Consider the following 18,729-nt stretch of genomic DNA (forward strand, 5'->3'; position numbering starts at 1 on the left):
CCTTTGGGAGGCGTGCGCGGAGCCGAAGCCAACGCGTAGAGGCCCTTTTGACACTTTGATGAAATGAACGGGGTACAAAGAGCGGATGCTGCCCTTGCCCGTGTCATGGGACTCACGCAGAGGCAGCACCCGCCAGGGTGTAAGGGCCATTGAGAGTTGATGGAATCTAAAGTACATTTGTTATTGCTATGATTTATGAATGAGTATATGCACGAAGCTTGACGCAGATGGAGCTGCAATCGTCTACTTTTCAGAGGGCCTACCGCGAAGCACGTAGGAAGTGTTGTCTCCCTGTCACACTTAGGTACAAATTTACAAGTGCGACATAGAGGCAACACGTCAAACGTGGTTCGCGAGGCCCTCTGCTTCCATGTGTTCCAGTTATAGGCATTCTTCTTCTTCGCGTTATCCCGGCATTTTGCCACGGCTCATGGGAGCCTGGGGTCCGCTTGTCAACTAATCCCAAGAATTGACGTGCCATTAGTTTTTACGAAAGCACAGACAAAACATCCCCTAGACTGAGCATAGTCGCGCTACCCCCGCTGCCACGCATACGGTAATTTTACTCCATGTTCGAGTCGAAAGTGTCTTTGTGTGACGTCCGTGAACTCGTTCGTCGTTTGAACGGACCAATCACGGCACGGGACTTCGCTCACATCGTCCCGCGCACCCCCGCATTTTTGGCAGCATCGGTTGCATGAAATAATTGTTCTAAACTCCGTCTAGAGGATTCCTAGTCTATGTACGAAAGCAACTTCCATCTGACCTTCCGACACAGAGGGGAAAATAGGCCTTATTGGGATTAGTTCCAGTTATAGATATTGAATAAATTATGAGGGAACAAATGAACATACATACATACATACATATACATACCCACATACATACCGGTCAAAATCATAACCCTGCTTTTGCGTTGCCGTAGTCGGGTAAAAAATACAATTGCTTGTTTATGGAGTTGAGAGCTCGAAGCTCGCAAAAATAAAAAAACTTTCAAAATTTTCCTGTTTTTTGTTTTTATTATAAAAAAAAAGACATTCTATTTTAGAATGCGACCGCACACTCGTCCGCACAGAATGTGCTAAACGCCGTGGTCGTTACTGAGCAATCAGTCTAGACATCGTACATTTTCCAGCATTTTTGGTGCAGCGGAGTGGTGTTAACGGAACTGATATAAATAATTTCAACCCTAATGATTAATTAGCGTTAATTACGTTAATATTACCCTTAATTTACCATTTCAGTTGAAATTATCTGTACCAATTCCGTTAACACCACTCTGCTGCACCAAAAATGTTGGAAAATGTACGATCATTACCAATCAGTAATGAACTAATGACCATGGAATCTAGATGGCGTTACAAAAAAGCACTTTTAAAATGTTACGACTACACTAGCAGAATTAAATGGCGTACCAGTGTAAACGATTTCCCCATCTACCCTCGAGGAGATCTCGCGACTCCACTCTGGCCAAGGCAAGCCAGAGGCAGAGGATCCTGTAACTTCCTACCCACTTTCTGTGACATAAGTGTATTTGTACGGCTTCTCTCAGGTGTGTATTTTTTGGTGGTGAATTCGTAGGTTCTCTTTCCGGCTGTATTTGCTGTCGCAGATGCTGCATGTAAATGTTTTCGCCCCAGTATGTTTCACCTGGTGTGCTCGTAATTGTGATTTCGTAGTGCATTTGTAATCACAGTAGCTACATTGAAAATACTACCCACCAGTATGTGTCAATTCATGTATTCGTAACTTTGACCTAAAATTACACTTGTAGTCGCAATGAGTACATTTGTACTTCTCTTTGGTGTGTACCCTCTGGTGTGATACTAAGTGTTGTTTCAGCCTGCACCTGTAGTCGCACTCGCTACATTTAAATGGCTTCTCCCCAGTATGTATACTCTGGTGTGTTCGTAAGTGTGATTTCTTACTGGTTTTGTATTCACAGTAGCTACACTGAAAAGGTATCTCGCCAGTATGTATCCTTTCGTGGTTTCGTAACATAGAATGATCACTGCATTGGTAGTCGCAATGACTACATTTGTACGGCTTTTCTCCGGTGTGTATTCTTATGTGTGTTTGTAAGTTTTGTTTGAGAGAAGTTTTGTAATCACAGTGACTACATGTAAAACGCCTCTTGCCAGTATGATTCGTTTCGTGTCTTCGTAAGCTAAACAAAGTACTGCACCTGTAGCCACAATGACTACATGTGAACGGCTTTTCTCCGGTGTGTATCCTCTGGTGTTTTTGCAAGTGATCTTTCCGACTGCACTTGTAGTCGCAATAGCTACATTTAAATGGCTTCGCCCCAGTATGCGTTATCTGGTGTGTTTTTAATAATGATTTCTGATTGAATTTGCAATCACAGTAGTTACATGTATAAAGTTTCTCGCCAGTGTGTATTCTTATGTGACGTTCTAGGTTAACTTTATTACGTGCCTTGTAGTCGCAGTAACTACATAGATGAAAAGGCTTTCCTCCAGTATGTATCCTCTGGTGTATAGCTCGATGTTTTTGTAAATCACTTATAAACGGAGTTTTGTAACTGCAGTGGGTACAATTAAATAGTTTGTCTATAGTGTGAGTTTTTAAATGAGCTGGCAAATTTCGCTTGTAAATCGTTGTATACTCACATTCAGCACACATGAAATTTGTGACACCATGCTCGCTTTTTTCGTGCTCTAATACAAGCGTTTCAGTTTGCAATGTAGAACTACAAAAATCACAAGCAATTTTTTTTTGCCTGGTCGACAAGTGCGTAAGTTGAATGTGTTTCCTTAAACTAAACTTGATTTTGAAACGTTTGCCACAGTGATCGCAGCCGTATGGTTTGGCTCCACTGTGAACAGTCACGTCGTCGCGGAGGCGCTCGAGCACCACGGAACAAACCATCGCGAGCTGTTCCCTGGCGCGGGCGGCGCTGCCCTCCGAACACACTGGAACGAAAATTAATAATTTAAAAATTAACATATTGCATCGATAAAAAATCCAGATACACGGTGTAACATAAGGAAACCGAATAATATTAACCACGCATTTCTGAGGTCAATAGAGGGAAAAAAATTTAATATGAGTTTAGGTTAATTTCGCCAAAAAAATAAATTCTTTATGTTTTGTTTTTTCAATTATTTGGATGTATTTGTCCTTAAAAATAAATGTTATTGGTAAACTTGTCACTTAAAATTGTTAATTACGTTTTTTTTGTAAAAGCTACTTTTTGCAAAGTGTTACTTGTCACTTTTTGACATCTATCAATAAGACTAATATTATCTCTGAAACTAGGCGAATTTCAAAAAAGTTTATAGGACATTTTTGTTTCTACTTAAATATGATCAAGAATACGCTGTTAAAATTATTAGGGTTTCCTCATGTTACACCGTGTATACAATATGAGTATAGGCATATTGAAAACACTTAAAACAAACTGGCAAGTAGCATTGATATGCTACATTTCACCTTCCATTAAAGAAGGCTTTGCTGATTTATTCATACGTGAGTCAAATAACTTACATACATGTCGTTTTTGAGAATAAATGTGCCATCAACGAAAAACCAAAAGGTTATTGTCTGTTTTCAATAAGGCACTATTTTTATATAGCTTCAATTTGAAATAAACCTTATCAACTTTGTGGTACCTTTTGGTTGGAAACATCACAAATATCTTTAAAAGCCTAAACTTTATTTATGGAATAAAAGTAAAAATTTAATAATTATTTAAAAAATTAAAAATTAATTAAACAATAATTAAATAAAAGAATGTTTCAAATTAAAAACTGGAAAACTTATTAGGAGGGATACAATCAATTTCCAAAAGCACTTTAACTCAATGACCTTTTCATAAAATACTGATCTAACTTTGATTAAAATAGTTGACAATTTTCGTTACCTACGTCTAACAAACTTCATAAGTACTTAATCAAAAGGTAAAGGATTTTATCATATATAGACCTTGAAACCCGTTAGGGCGGTGCCACTCCTCGGGGCCCAGCACAAGCTCGTCCTTGACCTCATGGTCGGTATATAGACCGGCCCGCACGGCCGCCGCGCTCACTCCGTGCCCGGCGCTGTCCTCACACTCCTGCTCCTTCACACACAGCTCTCCGGGCTCCGTCTTCACACACACCTCTCCGGGCTCCGCCTTCACACACACCTCTCCGGGCTCTGTCTTCACACACACCTCTCCGGGCTCCATTGTTACACACAGCGCCTCTACCTCCTCGAGATCTGCTGTCTCGAGATGCACTATAGCTGTAGTAACTGGTACTGATAAACCTGCAATGCATTAACAATCAGCAAAACAAGAATGAACATCAAACATCAAACATCAACATTTATTCAGCAAATAGGCCACAAGGGCACTTTTACACGTCAACATTGAATTTACATAAAAGCAAAAATAGAACCGTTTTTCCCCCGAAGGGTAAAAAACGGATATTTAGGTTCCTGCCGAAGCTTGAACCACATTATGAGATAACACCCTTGTAACTCAGCCCTAATCAAGCGAATTCATCAACTAGTAGCGCCATCTATCGCGCCACTCAAGTACTAATGTCGCCCGGTTGCCAGCGCTCGGCTGCTTTCTCTTCAGTACCACATAAGCCGGCAAGGCCCTTAGGTGTGGTTCAAGCTTCGGCAGGAACCTAAATATCCGTTTTTTACCCTTCGGGGGAAAAACGGTTCTATTTAGGTGTCCGTGCCTTCGCTTGAACCACATTATGAGACGTGTTTAAACCTCTGCCGGCGCTGGTCCGGGCGTACTGTGACTGATAATATTTATATTTATGCAAAAATCACATAATAAGAACGTGGACTTGAAATTTATTCCATATAGATATACTAAAGGATTGTTTGCGTCAAACCTTAACTAGATTTTCCTTATTTGAAATTACCGATAGATGAGACAATCGTTAGCACTGACTGGCAACGTAAGTTATCCGTTGCGACTATAAAATTACATAACTTTTTATATAAAACAAAACTGTAATTATGAGTTGAAAACTGTCCCTACAATCATAATTAAAGATATAAGAAGGTACTTGTAGGTCGTACAATTTTTAAGTGTAACCACTATCTGAAGTAGTACCTCTGATGCATGTAACGTGAACCACATCGAGTGAGTTTTACATTAAACCCGTCCAAACTACCTCTGATGCTTTCCTTACAATAGCCCACTAGGTGATAAAAAGGGTTTTGTTGTATGATGTAATGATATTACTACTACTTATCTACTGCTTACCACAAAAATAGCACTGTCGGCCCATCCAGTGTTTAAAATTTGTAACTAATTGGAAAAGCTTGGGTCCTCTCTTATTTATCGTATTTTCCAACAATTGAATGTAAATTGGTAAGTTGCATCATATGATAGGCCAGATGTAATGTTATATATGTCTATGAGGACAAATAACCAAATGTTTGTAAGTATAGGTACCCACTAGAATACGACATTGTCATTATTTAGATATAAATAGTTATTGACTAGGTATACCAGGTTTATTTGTTAATGGGCTATCATTACATAAGGACAACATATTCCGTAAACAAATGTGAAAAAAAAATAATTATAAACATGATGTACTTATTTGTGGAAGCCATTGAGATTTATTTGGATTCGAGTACTCCTCTGCCTGAAAGTAGCGTCAGAAAGTGAAGAAGAAAATACAACACTTCATGATTTAATGCATGCGTTACTAACTAGTAACAACTCTCAGCAGTAGATAGTTTCAACTGAGCAGATAATACATCCTACCTTACTGATTAGTTTTAGGCGAGGGTTGCTTTAAAAACAACCATATTAATAGTAATTCATGAATAGATATTAATTCTTATATGAAAAGGTAGGCCTCCTAGTTCTCCTACCTATTTCAAGTGTCAATTTTGAATCACAGATAACTGGAAACATGCCAATTAAGCTGGTGCAGGGTCAACCAAGCTTTTATATTATATGCTTGTCAGTCATGCAAACGGATGTATTTAACGAATGAACAAAATCACTGACACACGCAGGTGACAATCGTATGAAGGCGATGATTATTAATTTAAAGTGATGCTGACAATTCCAGTTGTTGTGGATGACATCTCTCCATGATATTGTGCGTAGACTGAAGATCCGTCTACCAAGTAGGATATTTTAGAAGATTTTTTAATCTTTGAATAATTCCAATGCCTTCACCTATAATTTTTAGGCTAATTATAACAAAGGCTTGTAATTATAGGTTGTTTAATGTTCACTCTTTCTGGTGGTAAGCTGATTCCCAAACTGAAGATTTTATGGTTCGCGCGCTGGTAATGGATTGTACGATGCTTTATTGTTAGACTTAGCACGATTTGTGAGTTTTTAATGCTTTCGTATACATACAATCTTAATAAGAGTGTAAAAACCTCTTGACTGATGGTGGAAGACTCTTTGACTAAGAAAAGAGTGCAACCTTTTCAAACCAATTGCGAAACTTTCGTAACACCCAGACAAATTAAAACATTATTATTATTTGTACATGGTGAGAACCAATAAGTTCTTGGCATTATAGCATTGTAGTTGCACAAGCCACGGGTGTCTCATGATATCATCTAATCTCAAGTGCTGCGCCAGCACCGGCGCGCGCGAGCGATGCTGTGGCACAATTCCTGTCAAACCTTAACATGTGTAGACGCATTCATTACCAAATATTAATTTGATTACTTAATTTGTACTTTGAAGCCCCAATCCGCATTAGGCCAGCATGGGGACTCTAGCCCTCTCGCGAGTGAGAAGAGGCCTGTGCCCCGTAGTGGGACGTATATAGGCTGAATTATTATTATTAATAATTTGTAGGTACTTTGGTTAGAAATTTAACAATACAAGGACGTTGTATGTTGTTTATTGGCTTTCGTGCAATTAAGTTGTATATCAATTCATTTTAGACTGTTTTTATTGTCGTGAGGGAACCCTAGGGTTAATTAGGCATCATGATGCCCACAAATAAACAATTATTTGATGATCTTGGCCTTTCTGCGACATATTATTTATGTCACTACCTTGACATAATCATAGAATAAATAATAGTATGTACTGTAGGTACAGAAGGTTCACTCTCAAACAAAACGCGTCTATTACGACAGATTATGATCGCAAGGTGGCGCAAGCGCGAGCAGGTGTCCGTTACATAGCGGTGCGTGGCAACTACTAGTGCTAGACACCAAAATTGGTGTGGGCCGCATTTACTTGGAGCCACGCGACAAAATCGCGGAGTGAGCTACGCCTGACGTAACACTGATATATGTCTACAGATATCTCATATGCAATGATGTAAGCATATTATCATGAATATATAAATATATGAATTTTAGTTGTCTTCACAACTAATGCTGTAATTCTATTAGCAGCACATTTGCCCTTTAATCAAGACACGATGATTTTGTAGGGTACACCTGGAACTCTAATTGATTGCATTGACGATGATGTTTTCAATTACATGCCCTACGACTTGTTACAACAGTATGCTGTAAACCCTGGACTACTACCTTTCAGCTAAGCTTGTAGTACTTAGATCTGGCAATTCTGCAATGTCACCAGAACTAGTGTTGATTTTCAGAGTAAATTGCAGGCTCTATTTAACTGGCGAACATATTTGTAGTCATGATTCACTACCAGGATCACATTTCGCTTAGATCTTGCATTTTGCCTGAACCCCCGTATGTTGTTATTCTTTATAAAATCATGTGAGTACTTCCTTATCTGCCAAGGAAGCCTCTCATCTGGAAATCGAAAGAAGGATATTTCTGGTCCGTGTTCTTTCAGAATCCGGTATCTGCTATCGGTGACTGCCTGCAAATATTTTCTACATATTACGTATAGTATGTACGTTTACGTACGTTGTACATTTGTATGTATATTGGCTTGCTCCGCAGTCCACTTGGTATCAAAGTTTCTGAAGTGACTTCATTTTAATTTATCTATTTGGAAAAATGAAACAATCATCGTTTAGATGTAGGTAAAGCCGTGGACCGTGGCTGTTGGTTCGACAGTTTAGTCCCTTAGTCGGCTTCACCTTTAATTCAATACGCGATTTTTCGAAACAGAATCAGTAACTCCACTCTAACTAAACTACCGAAAAATCTTTTCATAAATTCTTTATTTATTTACATAATTTGAAGGGGCGCTTCATCGTCTGCATAGGCATATTAACATTTACCACTAAAGAAGCCGATGTTTCACCTCCTATTGAACAATCATGGGTAACTATGCGGGTTGCCGTACTAAATTAATATTGTACTATATAGGGTCCTTTTAGACATTATGTAAAAGCACCTCCTACAAATGCCGTCTGTTTCCGATAGTTATATTACCAGTAGGAGTTCATTTCCTTTGAAATTGAACTATGTAACGATTACGGTCAACGTTTTATGATGCATGATTGTTATACCGACGGCGCAGGTTGATTGACAACCCGCTGCTTAGATACTCTTCAGAAGTGGAGCTTGTTGCTTACAGCATTAAAAATGCCTTTGTCAGTTCGGTCTCTTGGACGGAATGCGATCCTGCCCCTGTGTTTTCTAGGTATTACTCTGAGTTCAGTGGTCTCAGTTTCACAGCTACATAGTAGACGATTTAACCTAAGTAAAAGATTTATCTGTGACAGTTCGCAATTTTTTAGCTAATGGTCAATATTTAGAGATGCTTCAGTATTCCCAAAGACACTATTAAGTCTCGTAGTCATTCATCATTTAAGAGAGGGATTTAGTGCGATGATTATACACTCATATATATCATTAACTCTTTATTTATTTTCAGGTTTAGAGCCTCAATAAAGAGATATCTTTTGTTAGCCTATGACAGAGCCGTTAATGAATTGGTACCTATTATACGTGTATTGGTATTCCTATTTAGAAGAGAGAGTTTTAGTCTTCTTTCCTTCTTTAAAGCTAACGTCAATTTTTCTTGCCTCCCCCTCTCTCTTTTTGGTATAGGATCTAGTTGGGCAAAGTATAACACACGGTTTTTCACTTTGTACTCTTTCCCTTTTCACAGTTTCTTAACTGCTATTTTCCATGGCCAGTTAGTCGTTCAGTTTAGGATCCTCAGAATTTATATTTTTGGTTTGTTTGGTATCTCACGGCAATTGAGATGGCAATTATCGATCAAGACCAACATTTGTGCACGACCAAGACGGAAACCTTCCTTTTTCTCGGCAGGTTGAAACAATTACTGTAACTACATTTCGTTATCAATTTCGCGCCAAACCCGCCAGTAGAAATTCTGCTGCTCGTCGTTCTAAAAGGTGACACACCATTTGGTCGGCTACAATGATGATGACGCCCACTGACTGGGTCGCACATTGGTTCATGACCATGCAGACCTTAAATGCGAGTCCGGCCGTGCAGACATCGAACGATAAAGCCACCAAAAAGACGTACGCTACCGTATTAGTGGTAGACCATGAGACTGATGAGACAACGGTTTTTGTTTAACAAGATAACGTCATTTCAATTTCAATGTCTTTTCAGAGGACGATGCGATATCGTCTCATAGGACGACGCATTAATGTCTCACGATACGACAAAAAGTAGTCTTATGGAACAACGCAATGTAGTCCTATGGGACGCAATATCCTCTTACGGGACGATACCACAAGATGGCGTCTTCTCACATGATGACGTAACTCATCGCGATGCCTGTCGTATCACAGGATGACGCCTTATTGTTTACAGGTCGACGCTTGATGTCCCACAGGACAATGTCATGTCATCTCACGGGACTACGCTATGTCGTCTCACGCAACGACGCTAGTCGTCCAACGGGACGACGCCATGTGCCATTTATACCCGTAGGTATTCTGTTTATGATGATGGCTATAGGAGCTCACTTAGTCTCATCGCTGGGCCACGGGCACTGAGCGGAATGTCACAAGGTCTTTTAACGAGACGATGCTCGTTGTCTTACAAGACGCTGCCATGTCGTCTGTCAGGACGATCACGGGACGACGCCATGTCGTCTCACGGAACGACGCATGTCGTCTCGCGGGACGACGCCATGTCATCTCACGGGACGACGCCATGTCGTCTCACGGAACGACGCCTTGTCGTCTCACGGGACGACGCCTCGTCGTCCCACGGGACGACGCCTTGTCGTCTCACGGAACGACGCCTTGTCGTCTCACGGGACGACGCCATGTCGTCTCACGGGACGACGCTTGTTGTCCCACAGGACAAGGCCATGAGGCGTAAGTACCCGTGTACTTTTTATGACGGTGCCTGTAGGAAGGTCACTGCGTCTCGCCGCTGGGCCATGGGCACCGAGCGGATCACGAAGTCGGAGATTTTCAAAATATTTTTTCGATTTAAATTTCTCGATCTTTTTAAACTTGCTTTGTAAACGTGTTGCTCGGCTGAGTTACAAAAGCGTACTGAAGAGAAAGCAGCCGAGCGCTGGCAACCGGGCGACATTAGTACTTGAGTGGCGCGATAGATGGCGCTACTAGTTGATGAATTCGCTTGATTAGGGCTGAGTTACAAGGGTGTTATCTCATAATGTGGTTCAAGCGAAGGCACGGACACCTAAATAATAACATCAACAATTTTATAAAATAAAACTAACAATTCAATCTAACGTATTACAATTACTAAGAGATGTATATGGTCTCTTAATGTCGAATTACATACAAAATACAGATAAAAAAACACACAAAAAAAATCTATAATATTTAGAGGTGTAAATGTCTCTAGGTGTCAGAACTATAAGATTATATAGTTTATCAAGTTATCCTTAGAGATGTATAAGGTCTCCAAGAGTCAATATCCTGTATAATTAATACATTCATTAAAAGAAAAGAAACATACGAGAACAGAATGAGGCGTCTCACTGTAATTAATTAATAAAAGTTACTAAGTATAATAGCTCGTGTTAGCTTAACAGACCAGTCTCCACAAACAGCACCCGTTCACGAGTATGACGCGTATCTCAGCCATCGCCTCCCTCAACCTTCATTCGGGAAAGTGGCGACCCGATCAACAACGCCACCGTAAGCAAAGACTTTTAAGCGAGCATGACATGTTCAAGCTACCGGCCTATATTAATATTAAAATAGTAATAACATGTAGCTGTTAGACACGGCATTTTGTGCTCATATGTTACATAAAAAGACAGTAATATAGCTTCACATAATTACTAGCCTAAGTTGACTTAGAGATGTAAAGGTCTCTAAGTGTCAGAAACATTAAAAATATAGGTAAGTATGTACAATCAAAAATAAAAATCAAATAAATAAATATGTACTTAGAGATGTATAAGGTCTCCAAGTGTCCAAAACTAAAATTAAATTAAACAATATAATCAAGCGAGAACATCATTGTCTCATGTGTCAATTCTACTGGACACTAGCATATTTAATTCACAATGTAAAAAAAAACAATATTTATTTAATTCTTATTATACTAATGAAATCAAGCTACCGGCTTAAAAGCATCTCTATCGTTTATAAAATCATTTACAGTGTAGTACGCCTTACGTAACAAGGAGTGCTTAATGTGCGACTTAAATTTATGAAGTGGTAAATTCACTACATCAGTGGGGACTTTGTTATAAAAACGTGTACAGTTCCCGACGAAAGACGTACTAACCTTACGGAGGCGGTGGGCGGGCACAGCAAGTTTATGTTTGTTTCTAGTGTTATAGTTATGGATATCACTGTTAACCTTGAATTCGTGGATGTTTTTCCGAACATACATAATATTCTCTAGTATGTATTGAGATGCAACGGTAGGAATGTTAACTTCTTTGAATTTCTCTCTTAGGGATACTCGAGCGCCCAGTCCATAGATGGAACGTACAGCTCGTTTTTGCAGCACAAATATTGTCTGAATATCTGCCGCTTTTCCCCACAACAGAATTCCATAAGACATAACACTATGGAAGTAACTAAAGTATACCAGCCTGGCCGTCTCTACGTTTGTCAGCTGTTTGATTCTCCTCACTGCATAGGCTGCTGAACTAAGTTTTCCGGCTAGAGTGCCTATATGTGCATGCCATTGCAGTTTGGAGTCTAGAGTGACTCCCAGGAAAACAGTTCGGTCCTCAAATTCCAGCGTATCACCTTTTATTTTAATCTTGCTGTTATTTACCTGCTTGACGTTAGGTAGCGTAAACTTGATGCATTTGGTTTTCTTGGCGTTCAAAAGCAAATTGTTTGCCGTAAACCAGTTTACAATGGTAGATAGCGCGTCATTAATGCTCTCGAAGCTATTTTCCTTTCTGTCCACTTTAAATATAAGGGAAGTGTCATCTGCAAATAACACTATATCATGTCTATCTTGCACAACTTTTGGTAAGTCATTAATGTATACCAAGAACAGGAAGGGACCAAGAATTGAACCTTGAGGCACTCCGAGGGCTACCGGGGACCCCGCCGATTGAGTTCCATTAATAACTACTCGCTGAGTTCTATCCGAAAGGTACGATGAGACCAGGTCAAGGGCACTAGCTTTTATCCCATAGCGGCTTAATTTTCTCTTTAAATTTTCGTGATCAACGCAATCAAATGCCTTTGACAGATCACAGAAAATTCCAACAGCATCTTGAGCTTTTTCCCAAGCATCAAAGATGTGTTTTAGAAGTACCGCACCGGCGTCAGTAGTTGATCGACCTTTGGTGAAACCAAATTGATTGCTGTCAAGCAGTTTGTTTCTGTTGAAATGTGACAATAGTTGATTCAGAATAAGTTTCTCGAACACTTTGCTTAATGCCGGTAGTATTGAAATCGGTCTAAAGTTCGTGGGATCTGTTCTCGTTCCTGATTTAAACAGAGGGATAATTTTGCTATGTTTCATAATATCTGGAAAAATTCCAGCATCAATGCATCTGTTGAAAATCTCAGCTAAGTATGGTGTAATTGACTCAATGATGGAATCTAATACTTTGACAGACAGGCCCCAAAGATCTTCTGTTTTCTTTAAATTTAAAGACCTAAAAGTCTTAAGAACTATATTCGATGAGACATACGAAAATTGGAAGATTTCTGTACATTCTGCCACATTTGTCTTCAAAATTTCTTCAGCGACGTCTGGCGATGAATTAAGGGATCTTGTTGTTTCTACTGGGATATTCGAGAAAAACCGCTCAAAATGATCTGCCACTTCACGGTCGGAACTTACTAAAGTGTCAGCAATTCGTAGGTTGTAGTGCGGATCCTTCAGTTTACGTTTTCCAGTTTCATTACTGATAACTTGCCATACAGTTTTGACTTTATCGCTGGAATTTAGGATCTTTTTCGACAAATAATCGTCTTTAGCGGCGACACACAACATTTTAAAAGATTTAGAATAATTTTTGACGTACTCCAGAAATACCGGTCTTTTATCAGTTGCCTTTACATCATATAAGTCGTAGAGCCGGCGTCTTTTCTCGTGAATATCCGGTGTAGCCCAGTCGCTAAATTTAGTCTTAGCCTTGCCTTGCACCTTTTTCTGAATGAAACAGGCATCAAATTCCTTTTTAATACAATTAAACAACTCGGAACTCAAACAGTCAGGGTTTTCCTGGGTACATGAAAGACAACATAATTGTTTAGTAATATTACAATTGAATAAACCTAGGCGACTTTCGGAAATCGGCCTACACAAAGTGTCTTGAGGAATTTCTTCAGTTTTCCCGCTGAAAGAAGCTTTTAGTCCACAGTGGTCAGAACTTAGGTTGTTAATAACAGATTTACTAATCGCGTCATTATTACTAAAGATGTTATCTATACATGTAGCACTGGTTGCTGTGACTCGAGTGGGTTCACAAAATAAATTGACTAAATTGAAGGATTTAAAAGTATTTAGTAACCTTCCACATAATGGCGAATTTTCTAGCAAATTAATATTTGTTTGAATGTTGATGTACAGTCAGATGCAGAGATAAACTCCTTCTTGCATAGACTGTATACAGTTAACAGTATGTAATACACACCTATCTGTGTATGCTTTATCTTCGAACACACGAGCACGACCAACAGGACTCGAAAACAAAGAACTCAATTACAGTAACACATTAACAACTAATCTCAAACGTTTTAACAAATCCAACACATAACCCAGTGTTGCCAGGGCTCTGGAGTCCTAAGTTACATTTCGTTTCCCTAAAAGTCACGTTTTTGCTGCTTAAGTCACATTTTTATATTATTGTATTGTATGGGCAGGTATAGCTGTGGCCTATTTTATAAAGCTACAAGTTACAATTTACAAGCGGAAGTCTCGTTCTAACACATAGGGTTAGAAAGAGACTTCCGCTTGTAAATTGTAACTTGTAGCTTTATAAAATAGGCCACAGGTCAAGCAAATCTTTTTTTTTCATAATTCATAATACTTTATTGCGACCATGGTAATATAGGTGTTACACAATATTATAAGCAGTTTCACATGGGCCCTGTAAGGGCAAAGCAAGGATGTATGTACATACTAAAATTACGCTAGATTATTATATAATTACACAAAATTCTTAAAGTCAATTGAAAATCGTAAAAATTGTAGTCATTAGAAAAAAAAAATTAAAATTCCTCCAAATTCATCATTTAGATGTCAATAAATCAATATAATTAATTAATAATTCTTTATAAATTTTAGACAAAACAAAATAACAAAACAATGCAGGCTAAGGTCAATTTTTATATGCGATATCAAATTCATTTATATTATCTTTATAAAACTCGTCAACTGAGTAATAACATTTCTGTATTAAAATTTTCATTATTATATTTTTGAACCTAGTATTGTTATTTTGTTTTAATATATTTGGGGGTATTTTATTATAAATTTGGGCACATCGGTAATATGGACTTTTTTTGAAAATAACAAGGTTCGCTTTTGGCAACGCTAACTGATACCCTGTCCTTGAATTATAATTATTACAAATCTGATTCTTTTGCACGAATAAATTATAATGTTTCCTAACGAACATGATTGCTTCCAAAATGTAGAGGGAAGGCAGTGTCAGGAGGTTATGTTTTATAAAGTGTGGCCTTGTTGTTTCTCTCCTTCGAATATTTACTAAAATTCGGACACATCTTTTCTGTAGAAGAAACAGATCGTGTGCATCAGTGCTCTCACCCCATAAGATAAGTCCATAACGTAGCCAGGAGTAGGCATATGCGTAATATGCAGATAACGATGCTTCGAAATTTGTATTAGTTTTGAGTACACTAAGTGCATATATGAATGTGGATAGCTTATTTTTTATATTTTGTACATGTGGTTTCCAATCCATTCCACTATCGACGGTTATGCCCAGAAGTTTGAACTGGTCAACTTGTTCAATAGTCTGGTTATTTAGTTTGAAGTCTATTTCTAGTTCTTTTTTTTTGATACGGTTTAAACTGGACTATCTTAGTTTTACTTAGATTGATATCTAATTTATGATCTTGTAGCCATTCAAAAATTGTGTTAGCGTAATTTTCTAGTTTTTTATGACATTCCTCACTTCCTACGCAGTTAATAAGCACTGAAATGTCGTCTGCGAACATTATGCATGTAGTATCTAGTTCTTTTGGTAGATCATTTATGTATGCTAAGAAGAGGATACATCCAATTACACTCCCTTGCGGTATCGATGTTACTACGCGGCGCGATTTGGATACCACGGCTTGTATTTCCCCAGTGATTTCGTTATAGTGGTCTATCTGTACATATTGTGACCGATCTTGTAAGTAGGATTTGATCCAATTGTATGCATTTCCTCTGATACCAATGCCATAGAGTTTTCCTAGAAGGATTTGGTGCGATACTTTATCGTACGCTTTTGTCATGTCAAGAAATAAGCCCACTGAGTATTTTTTTTCATTTATGTTGTGTAGAGCCTCTTGGACATATTTAAATACTGCGAGTGTGGTCGAATGCTGCTTTCTAAATCCATGTTGGTTTTCATCGAATATATTATATTTTTCAAAAAAATTGTAAAGCCTATTTGTCATACACTTTTCGAATATTTTTGACAGTGATGACAGTAACGCTATTGGTCTATATTTTTCAGGATTTTTAGCATTTCCTCCGGGTTTTAGAATAGGTTTTACTTTAGATTGTTTTAAATTGTCAGGAAATATTCCTTTTTCGAAAGATTGATTGATTAGCTTCGTTAAGGGTATAGTCATTTCTGATGCGCATGCTTTTAACAGGGTAGTAGGTATTTCGTCAAATCCAAAACTTTTTTTATTTTTCAATTTAGATATAGTATTAAATACCTCTTGTGTCGTAACGGGTTCGAGATAAATTGAATTTGTTGTCGGGTGGCGGACGGGCCGGCCGCACTTCTCGTGATTTGTTTGAGACGTAGATGGTTCGCCTACAGAAATGAAGTAGTTATTAAAAATGTTAGCGATTTGTTCAGGCTCACGTATAATTTTGCCATTTTTTTCTAGACGTATATTTTTGTGCCGCGGTAATCGCTTGAGCTCAGGAGAAGTTGTTGCTTTTATAATGCTCCACATTGTTTTTGTTTTATTGTCTGAGAATTGCATTTTTTTTGAGTAGTCTAATTTTTTTGATGTTCTAACACATTTTTTGAGTATACTCTCATATTTTTTATAGTAGCTACGTAATACAGCGCTATCTGTTTGGTTCGAAAGTGATTTTAATAATCGTTTGTGCTTGCAAGCTTGTCTCAATCCTTTGGTTAGCCAAGTCTTGTTTTTTATTGTTTTTTGTTTTACTTTAATCTTAGGTATATGTAAGTCTAGTAGTTCATTTATATGCTGAGCAAAACAATTATAGTTTTTGTTGACATCGTCGTATATTAGAAGTACGTCCCAATTTATGTCGTGTATTGCTTCTTTAAATGAACTGACATTTTTCTCGTTAAATATGCGTTTAAATGTATACCAGTTTACTTTTCTTGTATCGTAATTTGTCGTTTGTTGATTATATATAAGGCTTTTGTGGTCGGAAATGCCGTAATCGTATACGTTAATGTTATAATTATTTTCTATGTTCGTGAAAATGAGGTCTATGCAAGTGCTTGAGTTTTTTATTTCTCGTGTCGGTTCTTTGACTATTTGCCGAAGATTAAATGAACTTAAGGTGGTAATTAATTTTGATGAAGCTAGGGTGTTAATCGAAACATTTATATTAAAGTCTCCGCCTAATATTATATGTCGTTTTTGTTGTTTCAGATTAATCTTGTTCAAAAGTTTATCTAGCGCTTCGTAGAATATATCCGTATCACGATGTGCCCTGTATATACAAATAATTAATAGATCTAACTTAGGTATTTCTAGTCCGCAGCACTCAAAAATGCTCTCTATTGAATATTGGCTGATGTCCTGTCTTTCCTTATAGTCGATGCCTTCCTGTAGTAGGATCGCCACTCCTCCACCACTTTTATCACTCCGGCAGAACGACGTAGCGAGTTGATAACCATTTATTTGGACGTAATTTTTTTGTTTCTCTGTTAACCATGTCTCTGATATGCAAGCTGCTTGAATATTTTGCATTTTTAAAAATGTTTCTATTATATGAGTCTTATTTTTTATACTCTGTGTGTTTTGGTAAAGGATTTTAAAGTTGCTCTCGAAAGGAGTCCCGTTGTAATGTTTCAATTTGATTGGTGTTGGTTTGTTCGGTTTTCTCGGCTTGCTCTGGTATCAAGGTTCCTTGGTCACTTTCATTGTTGCTTAAGGGTGAAAAGTGGCTTTGTTTTTCTTTGGCAACATCTGGAGTATGTTCTTCGCCATTTATATATAGCCGGTTTTTCCTGATAAAGGCGTATTTTCCATTTCGACGTGCCTCTAATTGAAGCTCTTTTAGCTTTTTTCTTTTATCGAGGGCCTCTCGTGACAAGTATTCTGATACAGCGTAACCACTATTTCGAAAGCACATTTGTCGTTCGGTTACGTACTTTGTCATTCGTTTGTTTATGAGTTCAACCACTATGGGACGCCGGTATCCTGATCTTCCAATTCTCCTAATCGATTCAATATATCCGTTTATGTCTATCATAAGTATATCGGAAAACATATTTGTTATACGATAAATAAGCTCATCTTGCGTTTCTCCGCGGTGCTCATCTAATCCGAATAGCACGAATTTCCTTTGGTCATCGCTTCGGTTCTGGTCCGTGTAGTCAATGCGGTTTCGCAGTTCTCTCAAGCTTGATGCTATCCTTTTATTTTCCATTTCCAATAATTTTAGTTGGTCATTATTTATTTCAGGTAATGTTGTGTCTTGAGGTATATGCGCTTGATTTTCGCTCTTTAATGCAGAGCACTCAGCTTCTAAGGATTGTATTTTGAATGATAAATCTTCTATTTTTAATTTCAAGTCGTTTTGATCTGTGGTTATGTTCGCCATACTACGGTTTATCTCTAACTTAAAGTTATACAGGGAATTTTGAATTTCTTTCTGGATGAGATTCTTTATTTCTGTTTTTAATTGAGCATTTAATTCAGATATAATTGACTTTTTTTGTGAATCTAGTTTTTTGTCAAGTAATTCACTTATTTGCGCAAGTGTGATGTTTTCGTGGCACAGAGACTCTACTACTTGCCCCAGGTGCATCTGCGGCCTTATCGAAGTATTTGGGGAAGTTATCGTGTCTCCGCGTATACTGCTTACGTCAAATTCATCGCAAGACATATTCGTTGCGTCTGTTATATTATTATGTAATGTAATCCTGCTCAGACCGGCCGGTGTCGCTGGTGTATCGTCATTCCGGCGCCGTCGTGTTATGGCTTCACACGCCGGACAAGTCCAATATTTATTGTATCTTTCTTGATTTTCTCTGAATTGAGCAGAGGT

At 38.2% G+C, this 18,729-nt stretch overlaps 1 protein-coding gene across 1 annotated transcript; it reads right to left on the minus strand.

The window, feature by feature from the left end:
* Nucleotides 1-1,159: 1,159 nt before the first annotated feature.
* LOC134674172 (gastrula zinc finger protein XlCGF57.1-like) lies at nucleotides 1,160-18,108 on the minus strand. Its single transcript, XM_063532228.1, has 3 exons — nucleotides 17,961-18,108; nucleotides 3,946-4,269; nucleotides 1,160-2,933 (listed from the first exon to the last, which is right to left on the minus strand). Exons 1-3 carry the CDS (start codon nucleotides 18,106-18,108, stop codon nucleotides 1,714-1,716), a joined length of 1,692 nt encoding a protein of 563 aa, XP_063388298.1. The 3' UTR covers nucleotides 1,160-1,713.
* Between the last annotated feature and the right edge of the window lie 621 nt (nucleotides 18,109-18,729).

This window comes from Cydia fagiglandana, chromosome 19 (assembly GCF_963556715.1).
Source record: "Cydia fagiglandana chromosome 19, ilCydFagi1.1, whole genome shotgun sequence".
NCBI classification, from domain to species: Eukaryota; Metazoa; Arthropoda; class Insecta; order Lepidoptera; family Tortricidae; genus Cydia; species Cydia fagiglandana.

Coding starts and splice junctions, on each gene's coding strand:
- LOC134674172 (XM_063532228.1), bottom strand. CDS start 18,108: ATGGAAAATAAAAGGATAGCATCAAGCTTGAGAGAACTGCGAAACCGC. Junction 4,270..17,960: donor GCAAGATGAGCTTATTTATC/GTATAACAAATA, acceptor AATGCATTGCAG/GTTTATCAGTACCAGTTACT. Junction 2,934..3,945: donor CCGCCCTAACGGGTTTCAAG/GTCTATATATGA, acceptor TTTTCGTTCCAG/TGTGTTCGGAGGGCAGCGCC.